General features: G+C 53.5%; 2 protein-coding genes across 3 annotated transcripts in view; one reads left to right on the top strand and one right to left on the bottom strand.

Moving 5' to 3' along the window:
- The window catches only part of MRPL11 (mitochondrial ribosomal protein L11), a 242,991-nt gene that overhangs the window by 47,479 nt on the left and 183,555 nt on the right, over positions 1 to 11,957 (bottom strand). The window lies entirely within an intron of this gene.
- The window catches only part of DPP3 (dipeptidyl peptidase 3), a 30,424-nt gene continuing 20,019 nt past the window's right edge, over positions 1,553 to 11,957 (top strand). Inside the window, exons 1-6 of one of the 2 annotated variants that reach the window (XM_050756614.1) lie at positions 1,553 to 2,314; positions 4,332 to 4,606; positions 7,599 to 7,688; positions 8,928 to 9,065; positions 9,651 to 9,725; positions 10,292 to 10,385. In XM_050756614.1, the coding sequence (XP_050612571.1) occupies positions 2,263 to 2,314; positions 4,332 to 4,606; positions 7,599 to 7,688; positions 8,928 to 9,065; positions 9,651 to 9,725; positions 10,292 to 10,385 (724 nt within the window). In that variant the 5' untranslated portion in view covers positions 1,553 to 2,262. Of the gene's footprint in view, positions 2,315 to 4,328; positions 4,607 to 7,598; positions 7,689 to 8,927; positions 9,066 to 9,650; positions 9,726 to 10,291; positions 10,386 to 11,957 lie in introns of both variants that reach the window. The other variant, XM_050756613.1, reaches the window with a different exon arrangement.

Genomic DNA, 11,957 nt, shown 5'->3' with positions numbered 1-11,957 from the left:
TGTTGGGAACCAGGCAGGGGAACATTTTTTTTTTTTTTTTTTTTTTTTTTTTTTGAGACCAAGTCTCGCTCTGTCACCCAGGTTGGAGTGCAGTGGTGTGATCTTGGCTCACTGCGAGCTCCGCCTCCCGGGTTCACGCCATTCTCCTGGCTCAGCCTCCTGAGTAGCTGGGACTACAGGCGCCCGCCACCACGCCCGGCTAATTTTTTGTATTTTTAGTAGAGATGGGGTTTCACCGTGTTAGCCAAGATGGTCTCGATCTCCTGACCTCATGATCCGCCCACCTCGGCCTCCCAAAGTGCTGGGATTACAGGCTTGAGCCACCGCGCCTGGCCTAGGCAGGGGAACATACTGATCCCATTTCCAGTGGGGAACCTCAGACCCTAGGAGGAGAGACCAGCAAAGGGCACCACCCTAGATGCTGGGGAGGACTCAGAGGTATTGGTGGATGGGGTCAGACAGCCCTGGTCTTGTCCCAGCTCTGCCTTTGCCAGCTCTTAGAGCCTCAGCTTCCTCAATGCTAAAGGGGATAACAGTCGCTACCTCACCAGGTGGTTGTGAATATATGGAGGGCACCTGTAACACAGTTGATTCGTGTTGCCCCTCACCGACCCCTTTTTCATTCCCATGGGGAACAGCCAAGGCTGGGGAGTTATGACTCCAGTGATAGACTGCTCCATGTGAGTGACTGTGTGTGTGTATCTGTGTGTTGGGGTCAGGGACACCTGAACTGTGTGGTGTTATAGGAGTCAGTGAACCTCTTAGCCTCAGTTTCCCTATCTGTACAATGGGTAAAGTGATGATACCTCAGGATTTTTGCAAGAATTAAATGACGTCCTCCATGCCAAACTGGTAGCAAGGGACCTCAGGACATGCTCATGTTATCTGTGATCATAAAAATGTGATCACGTAGCTTGGTTGGGGGTTCCGAGAGTACTGGGATCTTTTCCTCGCCTGAGCTGTCCCCTGCTGGCAGTGGACAGCACTACCTCCCTTACTTGTGCACATTTCAACTTCACCTGTCAGCCAACACTATACCCATTTTAAAGACAATGAAAATGGAGGCAAAGGAAAGAAGGGTGACTTTCCTGAGGACACTGACCAACTTGTTGAACTCCATATAACAAGTCATCATCAAAGCTAACAGCTTGTAACACTTGTGTCAAGCAGGGCCTTGGGCACCTTTGCGGATGAGAAACTGATGTCTATGGTAAGCAGATGCTGCCTGGCCTAGACACAGGCGTGGCAAGGAGACTGTGTGGGACTTCAGTACCCAAACGCCCCTCACCCTGCGCCAACTATAGGGAGCGGCACTGCAGCCAACACATCACAACTTACAATATCCCTTGGATTGGATTCAATTATTAGCCTGGTTTTCCAGTTCATAAAGCCTAGACTCCCAGACAACCTCGCTCCACCCACAGTCTGACCCTGGGCCCTCACCACTACTCCCGATTCGGCCTAGGCCCTTCCACATGCCCCACCTAGACCGTGGTTTTGTGAGTCCGTCCAGACCTGTAAAAGTGGACTGCAGGCCCGCCTCTGCTCTGGACTCCCTTTCGGGGCTGCAGGAGGCTTTCTGATCCATCAGGCATCTGACAAGCCCCAGGAAACTGCCAGCCTGTTTGTGCTAAGGAAACTGAGGCTCGGGAATGTTTAGCGGCTGCTTCCAGGCCCGTGGCGGGTGGGTGGTGGTACAGTGAAGCACTCGAGGCGTTTCTCCGCGCCCCAACACGAGTGAGACCACCTCAGCCCTGGCCCGAGCCCACTCGACCGTAGCCTCGATTCCCGGCACCGAGAGCTTTGCAACTTCCAAGTCTCCACTCCCAGGCCCCGAGTCCCGAGAGTCAGGGGGAGCCACATTACTCCTATTGTGTAGGTTCCCACATGCAAGAGTAAGGTTGGGGTCGCTGGGGTGAAACCCCAAAGGAAAGCGGGATCGGGACTGAGGGAGGGGGATTCCCAAGTCCCTGACACCAGCGCCGGGTCAGCCTGGGCTTGGTGACCTCGTCAGTCCCGTCTGCCGGGACTAGGCCGCGGCCAGGCCGGGCACAGAAGCACCCGGTCCGGCGCGTGTGCGGCCTGCAGACAAAAGGCCAAGCCCGCAGGGCCAATCCGCGCACCACCCCGTAGCGACTGGGGGCGGGAGCCGGAGAGCCGAGAAGCTTGTCTCGGCGCGTCTATTGGCTGGTATTGACGCCCATCCGGACCCCGAGGCCAGGCAGTTGGCCAAGGGGGGCGGGGTTTGCAGAGCCCCAATGAATGGGGGAGCCGGAAGCAGGAAGTGAATTTGGGAACGGAGCAGCTGCTGCAGGTGAGGCGCGGCGCCTGGGTTTTGGGGATCCCAGTGTGTCATTCCGGGGGACCAAGGCGAATCTGTACTGAGCGCAAAATCATTCCCTTTCTGCCCACTCTCCTGTACCTCCTCCAAATTCACCCCGCCCTCGAGGCCAAGGAGCGCTCCGGGGAGCAAAGAGTTAACAGCCCTTTCCGAATCTTGAGGCTGTGCTATTGGGGCGGAGCTTCTGGAGTCCGGGACAGGCGGGGAGGCTGGAAACTCTGTCCCAGCCGGGAAGGGGCGTGGCGGGGAGAAGGCCCCGGGTTGGGGAATCCCCGGGTTCCAACAGGGCTGTCAGACCTTCAGTAAATTGTTGGCCTTTCCAAGCCTCAGTTTCCCTATCTGTAAAATGGGTTTTCTTCTGGTAGTAACTTCCTGTTGTAACTTCTGTGGCTTCCCTGGAGGAGCACAGGAAGAGAGCAGGAGAATGGAGGGCCGAGGGATGAGAATGGGACAAGTGCAAGGAAAATCATTTATTGCTGTGGATATTTTCCGTCCAGGCGACCTCATCTGATTAGCGCACCCACCTGGTAATACTGAGGTTATTCCCTCTTTTACAGAGGAGGAAACGGAGGTGCAGAAAAGTAAAGCAATGGAAGTCTGGGGCCTAGTCCTGGCTAAAGGCCGAGCCTTCCACCTGGCGGCCTGGAACTTTATCCTTGTGAGCCCAGTGGAAAGTGTGAAGAATTCTGAACAAAGGCCAGGCGCGGCACCTGTAATCTCAGCACTTGGGAGGCCGAGGCAAGCGGATTTGAGGCCAGGAGTTCGAGACCAGCCTGGACAAAATAGCGAGACCCCCGCCTCCCCGTCTCTACCCAAAATGCAAAAAATTAGCTGGGTGTGGTGATGCACGCCTGTAGTCCCAGCTACTTTGGAGGCTGAGGCAGGAGAATCACTTGAACTCGGGAGGCGGAGGTTACTGTGAGTCAGGATCATGCCACTGCACTTCAGCCTGGGCAACAAAGTGAGACTCCATCTCAATAAAAGAATACTGAACAAGGAAGCAGGGAGGGGCCTGGGCTGGGAGCCTAGAGATGAGGATCTCTGCTGCTGATGTCTCCATTGTGGGATTAGGCAAGGCTCTGAGCCTGAGCCTCGGTTTCCCCATCTGTAATACTAGGTAGTTAGATCAATCTATTTTTTTTTTTTTTTTTTTTTTTTGAGACAGAGTCTTGCTCTGCCGCCCAGGCTGGAGTGCAGTGGCATGATCTTGGCTCACTGCAAGCTCCGCCTCCCGGGTTCACGCCATTCTCCTGCCTCAGCCTCCCGAGTAGCTGGGATTACAGGCGCCCGCCACCTCGCCCGGCTAGTTTTTTTGTATTTTTTAGTAGAGACGGGGTTTCACCGTGTCAGCCAGGATGGTCTCGATCTCCTGACCTCGTGATCCACCCGTCTCGGCCTCCCAAAGTGCTGGGATTACAGGCTTGAGCCACCGCGCCCGGCCAGGTCAATCTATTTTTTTTTTTTTTTGAGATGGAGTCTCACCCTGTCACCCAGGCTGGAGTGCAATGGTACGAGGCTCACTGCAGCCTCCGCCTCCTGGGTTCAAGTGATTCTCCTGCCTCAGCCTTCCCAGTAGCTGAGATTACAGGCGCCCGTCACCACACCTGGCTAATTTTTGTATTTTTAGTAGAGAGGAGGTTTCACCACATTGATCAGGCTGGTCTTGAACTCTTGACCTCAGGTGATCCACCCACCTCGGCCTCCCAAAGTGCTAGGATTACAGGTGTGAGCCTCTGTGCCTGACCTTAGAATCAATCTTTAACGTTTAGGGACTACAGGCCAAATATGGTACACCAGTGTATTTTGTGACCCCTTGGGTGAGTCATCTGACCTCTGAGCCTCAGTTAGCATATCTGGTGAATGGGTACAATAATATTCCCTTCCATGTGGGCTTTTGGGAGGATTAAATGAGATTATAAGAGTTCAGAGCCAGGTATGCAATTGATATAGGGTAAACAACAGCTGTGATGACAGTGATGGTTCTCAGCAGGGCCCATGGCGGACACCCAGTACATCCTGCCCAATGACATCGGCGTGTCTAGCCTGGACTGCCGTGAGGCCTTCCGCCTGCTGTCACCCACAGAGCGCCTCTATGCCCACCACCTGTCCCGTGCTGCCTGGTATGGAGGCCTGGCTGTGCTGCTTCAGACCTCCCCCGAGGCCCCTTACATCTATGCTCTGCTCAGCCGCCTCTTCCGCGCGCAGGACCCCGACCAGCTGCGCCAACATGCCCTGGCTGAGGGCCTTACCGAGGAGGAGTATCAGGTTAGTTCCCTTGGGCCAACCTGCGTTTCCTGAGTGGCTTCTGGGTGTGAAAGACCAGGACGCAAATGTCTGTCTCTTTCAAGGGGTAGGTGGAGGATTAGACCAAAGGTTACAAATTCAGGCACTTCCCCTCTCTGGAGCCTCAGTCTTCTCATCTGTAAAATATGCATGTGGGATGTCTGTACCGCTTAGTGTTGTGATGACCCACTTAGAACAGTGCCTGACTTCAAGATAAATGATAGCTGCTGTGATCATAACAAAAGAAACTGTGGTGGAGATTCAGGGAAGGAGAGGAAAGAGTCCAGAGTAGGTATCAGGAGGTCTGAATTCAGGACCAGTTCTTCTCTACCACACTATGTGGCCCTGGGCAGAATGTTCTGCCTGTCCCTTGGTTTTTGTTTTTGGACATATCGGCCAGGTAATACACGAATTCTTAGTGCATTGCAGCAATGCAGCAAGACACAAAAAACACAAAGATCACTCATTCTGTGCCCTCCTCAGAGGTAACCCACTGAGACTGGTACAGCCTTTTCTTTCTCTCCTTTTTTTTTTTTTTTTGTGTGTGTCAGAGTCTTAGTCTGTCACCCAGCCTGGAGTGCAGTGGTGCAGTCTTGGCTCACTGCAAACCTCCACCTCCCAGGTTCAAGCATTTCTCATGCCTCAGCCTCCCAAGTAGCTAGAACTACAGGTATGTGCCACCACGCAGGGCTAATTTTTGTATTTTTAGTAGAGATGGGTTTTCACCATGTTGCCCAGGCTGGTCTTGAACTCCTGGCCTCAAGTGATCCACTTGCCTTAACCTCCCAAAGTGCTGGGATTACAGGCGTGAACCACCGTGCCTGGTCTTGGTTACAGCCTTTTCAATCCCGTCTGTGTATTACATACCTATATGTGTATATGCATGGTGAATCAGTTCCTTATTTTCTCTTTTATAGAAATGAGATGATGTTCTTTTCCTGCTTTGTATCCTGCTTTTTCCATTGAATGCCATGTCTTGGAGAACTTGGAGAATGGGATACATTTAAATGTACCTCATTCTTTTTTTTTTTTTTTTTTTTTGAGACAGAGTCTCGCTCTGTCACCCAGGCTGGAGTGCAGTGGCCGGATCTCAGCTCACTGCAAGCTCCGCCTCCCGGGTTCACGGCATTCTCCAGCCTCAGCCTCCCGAGTAGCTGGGACTACAGGCGCCCGCCAACTCGCCCGGCTAGTTTTTTGTATTTCTTAATAGAGACGGGGTTTCACCGTGTTAGCCAGGATGGTCTCGATCTCCTGACCTCGTGATCCGCCCGTCTCAGCCTCCCAAAGTGCTGGGATTACAGGCTTGAGCCACCGCGCCCGGCCTCATTCTTTATTATTGACTGTGAAGTATTCCACAGCAGTGTACACTATAATCAATTTAATCTTTATTTCTGGACATTTAGCTTGTCCCGTTTTTCTTACAAACAGTGCCATGGTGAGCATACTTGTGCATACATGTGAGGGAGATCTGTTTCTAGAAGGAGAACTGCTGGGTCAAGGGCTCTATACATTTACAATTGACTGATTCTGTTAAATCATCTTCTAAAAAACTTTCACTGCATTATATTCCCATCAAGAATGTACAAGAATATGGCCTGTTTTTCTATATGGGAAATAAAGGGATTGGATTGTTTCTCTCTGAGCTGACGTGCTGTTTATTCTACCTCTTTTGAAGTCTGGGCATGCACTTCCCATCTTGGGCATGGCTTACTCATTAAAAGAGCTAATATCTGTGGAAATATTTATAAACGGAAAGGTGCAACCCAAGCATTACTATTTTCAGGGAAATTCTTTTTTTTTTTTTTTTTTTTTTTTTTTTGAGACAGTCTTGCTCTGTCACTAGGCTGGAGTGCAGTGGCACAGTCTTGGCTCACTGCAACCTCCAACTCCCTGGTTCAAGCGATTCTCCTGCCTCAGCCTCCAAAGTAACTGGTATTACAGGCATGCACCACCACACCCAGCTAATTTTTGTATTTTTAGTAGAGACAGGGTTTCACCATGTTGACCAGGATGGTCTCAATCTCCTGACCTCGTGATCTGCCCGCCTCGGCCTCCCAGAGTGCTTGGGATTACAGGCGTGGGTGCCAGCCATTCAGGGAAATTCATGTTTGCAAGTGGCAGAAACCCAGCTCAAATTGGCTTACGTGAAAAGGAGAATTGTTGGGTCACATGATTGAAAAGTCCAGGTCTAGAGGAAGTTTCAGGCATGGCTGGACTCAGGGACTCAGTGCTACCACTGCGATGCAGTCTTCATCTCTCAGCTTGCTTGCTTTTCTTGCTCCCGGAGGGGGAGCTCCAGGGGTTCCAGGCCTGATGATACCTGTTGTACACAGGCTCTTTGCCAATGGGAAATGTCCTGGGTATCGCTCTTATGCCAGCTTGAGCCTTGTGCCCATCCTGTAGCCAAGGATGGTGGTTTCTCAGACTGGCCAAGCCAGCTTACATGCCCAACCCTGGGGCTGGGGGAAGGGAGATCCCCCACCCTCCCACCCACAAAAGGAGGATTGAGGTCTTGTTACCAGAGGAAGATCTGGGGCCAGCAGAAGCCATAGAATAGATAGATGATTAAGGCCCCTCTGGCCTAGCAGGCAGGCCAGCTGCCTGACAGGTCAGAGGCTGAGGACAGGCTCCCAGGAGAAAGAGGGAGGTGGTGCTGGAACTGGGCCTTAAAGGACACAGTAGTCTCAGGTGGCTGAGAGGGTGCTGGGGTGGAGAGGGCAAAGGCAGACGAACACTTGGGTGTGTTTGGGAACTGCCCAGAAGATCAGTTAGGCTAGACAGCGGGGGTGTGAAAATGGGTCTGTGAAAGTGAGTGTGGGCCAGACTGGGGCTTCCCAGGACCTGGGTCCTGCCCGCACATTTTCCAGCCTCATCCACACTGGCTCTGCTGGGGCATTCGCATCTCAGGAGGGGGTGTTGCTGGGGTCAGGGAGGCTGTGCTTCCTGGGTCTCTGATGCCTGTCTCCCCCCTCAGGCGTTCCTGGTCTATGCCGCGGGTGTTTACTCCAACATGGGCAACTACAAGTCCTTTGGTGACACCAAGTTTGTTCCCAACTTGCCCAAGGTGAGCCAAAGGAGGGCTGGGGAAGGTGGGGATGGGGGCTGGTGGGGTAGGGGTGGAGAATGCAGTAGAAGGAGCCCCAACTGGAGTGTCAGAAGCCCTGAGCAGAACATGGACCCTGTTGCTGCCACCCTGCATGACTGTGAGTGTCACCAACCTCACTGGGTGCCGCGGCCTCTTCGTGTGTAAAGGAAAAGCACAGCTCTCCCTGACTGCTGATCTGCAGGCCGAACAAGGGCGAGATGTGGAACTGTTCTGTGAACTTTCAGGTGCTCTCAAAAATGGAGCTTGTTGGTCATCACCAGGAACAGTGGGAAATACGGGGCTGGGGGCATCCCTCCCAGAATTATGAGGCTTGAGCCTATCTAGGGCAGAGGTGGTTCTTACAGCAGGTATAAGAGCTGGGACTTTAACATGCATACAAGTCACTTGGCGGTCATGCTGCCATGCGGCATCTGATTCAGCAGGTCTGTGGTGGACCCAAGATTTGACATTTTTGCTTTGAGACAGGGTCTTGCTCTGTCGCCTAAGCTGAAGTGCAGTGGTGTGATCATGACTCACTTCAGCATCAACCTCCTGGACTCAAGTGGTCCTCCTGGCTTAGCCTCCCAAGTAGTTGGGAATATGGGTGTGCAGCACCACACCAACTAAATTTTCTTTTCTTTTTTTGAGATAGGGTCTCACTCTGTCACTTAGGCTGGAGGGCAGTGGCACAGATACAGCTCACTGCAACCTCAACTCCCTAGGCTCAAGTGATCCTCCTCAGCTTCCAGAGTAGCTGGTACCACAGATGCCTGCCACTGTGACGCTTGGCTAATTTTTTAAAATTGTTTGTAGTGACAGAATGCCACTGTGTTACCCAAGCTGGTCTTGAACTCCTGGACTCAAGCAATTCTCACACCTTGGCCTCCCAAAATGCTAGGATTACAGGCATGAGCCGCTGCGTCTGGCCTTTATTCTTTGTAGAGATGGGGGTCTGTCTATGTTGCCCAGGCTTGTCTTGAACTCCTGGCCTCAAGTATCTCTCCCTCCTCTGCCTCCCAAAGTGCTGGGATTATAGGCATGAGCCACCACACATGGAGGCTTGACATTTCTCAGGCCCTGCCAGTGCTGCTGGTCCACGGACCACACAGTGAGCCAAAGCTCTTAGACCATGGGAGAAGAGCTTAGGAGTGGATAGGGAGGCTCTGGAAGGCAGGTTTGGGTGGTGTGACTGGGCCATTGGCTTCCCTTTCCCTGTAGGAAAAGCTGGAACAGGTGATCCTAGGGAGTGAGGCTGCTCAGCAGCACCCCGAAGAAGTCAGGGGCCTCTGGCAGACCTGTGGGGAGCTTATGTTCTCTCTGGAGCCAAGGCTTCGACACCTCGGACTGGGGAAAGAGGTGAGGCCCCTGACTCTCCCGAGGGGACGGGGCAGAGGGAATTCTTTGAGGCCACCTGGTAAGGAGGGAAGGAAAGGGGATGGGGAGGCAGTGGGCTCTGCCTCACACTCCTGAGGCAATGCTGCTCCCCACTGCAGGCCTCAGTTTTGTCATCTGTAGAATGGTAAGCAGGTTGGGTCAAATGCTTTCTGAATGCCCTCCCAGATCTGACATTCTGCACACAGGATGCCATGTGCTGATGGAGGGAAGGAGAGGAAGGCTGGAGGTGGAGGGAGCTGAGGAGGGGACAGCAGGGAAGGAGGGGGGTCCCAGGTTTCCCACCTCTGGAGGCCGCATCCGTTGCATGGGACGAGGACCTTGGGAAGCCTTAGGGGTGGGCCAGCCTGAGAGAGGCACGGGCAGGGCTGCAGGAATGCTGGAAATGAGCATCTGTTTGTTTTATAACTTTTTCCCCGGAAGTAGATGGAGGGGTAAGCGGTAGACGCTGCTGGAAGGAGGGAGGGGCAGGAAGCCTGGGAAGATGACGTCCCTGCAGCACTGACCTCGGCACCTCCTCTTTCTCCTGTCCCCTCTCTTCCCCAACAGGGAATCACCACCTATTTCTCTGGGAATTGTACCATGGAAGATGCCAAATTGGCCCAGGACTTTCTGGACTCACAGGTTTGGGGTTAGGGGAGCTCAAGGTAGCAGAGGTTTGGTGGAGTTCCTAGTCCCAGCCCCTCACAACTGGTGACCACTCCTGGGTCTCTGCTTGACTACTCCCTGCTAACTAGGGAAGGTACACCCCTGCCCACCCCAGGCTATAGAGCCTAATGACAGCCTCAGGGCTGGGCGAGGAACCAGGACCTCAGGCCACAGGGGTGTGAGGCTCTGGGGTCCACGTGTCAGTGGAGCTCCCAGCTTAGCCACTCACCAGCCATGTGATCAGTTTCCATGTCTGTGAAGTGGTACCCACCTCCGGTAGCCCTGGGTTCGCAGAGGCCATGCAGTGCCTGGCATAGTGGTTGGAGTCAGTGCTTAGTAGAAGTGCACAGTGTCCCGAGCAGAGCAGGAGAGTCGGCCCTGGGCTGCCCACTCCCACTCTCTCCCGCTTCTCCCAGCCAACCTGGAAGGCCCAGCCTGCTTTGCCTCCATGCCTTCTCCCCGGGGGGTGACCCATTTTCCTTCCTCCCACCCCACTGGCCTCTCCAGACCTCACTCTCAACCCCTGCCCTGGTCTCTTCCAGAACCTCAGTGCCTATAACACCCGGCTCTTCAAAGAGGTCGATGGAGAAGGGAAGCCCCACTACGAGGTGCGGCTGGCTTCTGTGCTTGGCTCAGGTGAGCTTAGCCCCAGGCTTCCCTTCTGCTCCCTCCCAGGTATTTCTGGACCTGGGTGGCTCAGGTCCTGCCAGCCCTGCCACTCCCACACAAAGAGGATCCTTCTTTCCCAGGAGTTTCTACATAAGGCCTGGAAATGGCTCTAGTTTCTCTGTATCAGTCCCCTATTTGTCTGTGAACCAATCCCTGAGGGCTGGCAAGGGACAGGTCTCTGATTGGCTCAACCTGGTCTCAAGCCTACTCTGGAGTCAGGCGATGAGGTTGGCCCTTCAGGCCAGGCGTGGTGGCTCACACCTGTAATCCCAGCACTTTGGGAGGCTGAGGCAGGTGAATCACCTAAGGTTGGGAGTTTGAGACCAGCCTGGCCAACATGGTGAAACACCGTCTCTACTAAAAATATAGAAATTAGCCAGGCATGGTGGCATGTGCCTGTAATTCCAGCTACTTGGGAGTCTGAGGCAGGAGAATCGCTTGAACCCAGGAGGCAGAGGTTGCAGTGAACCAAGATCTCACCACTGCACTCCAGCCTGGGTGACAGAGCAAAGCTCCAGGTCAAAAAAAAAAAAAAAGAGGCTGGCCCTTTCCAAACCAACTGCACTTGGGGTAGTAGTAGTGGGACCTGGGGTGATATTCTCAAGGGGAAATTGGGATCCATTCCCAGGAGAGAGGAAATAGTGTGGACAGAAGTGTCCAGGCCTTTATGAAGACTTTTGCCACCTGGCTCTTTTTTCCCCACCTGCACCCCAGCCCCTGCTTCATCTCCATATCCTCCCACTCAGACTCTGTGCTCTGGCCATGCTCAACAGCATCCAGTTCTCACGGACCCTCTCTAGGTCTTTTGTTTTGTTTTTGTTTTTGTTTTTTGAGACAGAGTCTCACTGTATCACCCAGGCTGGAGTGCCCAGGCTAGAGTGCAGTGGTGCGACCTTGGTTCACTGCAACCTCTGCCTCCTGGGTTCAAGCGATTCTCCTGCCTCAGCCTCCAGAGTAGCTGGAATTGCAGGCGCCCATCACCACACCTGGCTAATTTTTGTATTTTTAGTAGAGACGAGGTTTCGCCATTTGGCCATGCTGGTCCTAAACTCCTGACCTCAGGTGATCCGCCTGCCTCTCGGCCTCCCAATGTGCTGGATTATAGGCATGAGCCACCGCGCCTGGCCCCTGTCCAGGTCTTTGCACAATCTATTCCCCACTTCCCATGCGGAACCCCCTCCAGCCTCTCTTTGTCCCCTGGCCACCTCCTCCCCATGCTCTAGGCCATGCATGGACATTGCCTTCCCCAGGACCTTTCCCCATCTTCCCATAACTAAGTCCATGCCCTTCTCTCTTCCCATTGCCACACTCACTAGCTCTCCTGACTACAAGCTCTGCAAGAGAAGGGCCTGTGTGTTTCATCCACTGTTGTCTCCCCAGTGCCCAGCGCTTGGTGGATCTGAGCTTCCACCGGGGAGATGATGGCAGATGTGGGTTCAGAGGAACAGGAGTTGATCTCACTGGAATATAAGCTGGGCTTATACTTACAGTACAGGATGCAGTGTCAGGCAGTGGTTGAATGTGGCCCTGGAGCCGGGC

Source organism: Macaca thibetana, chromosome 14 (assembly GCF_024542745.1).
Source record: "Macaca thibetana thibetana isolate TM-01 chromosome 14, ASM2454274v1, whole genome shotgun sequence".
Taxonomy (NCBI): Eukaryota; Metazoa; Chordata; class Mammalia; order Primates; family Cercopithecidae; genus Macaca; species Macaca thibetana.
This window is presented reverse-complemented; position numbering and strand designations above follow the sequence as displayed.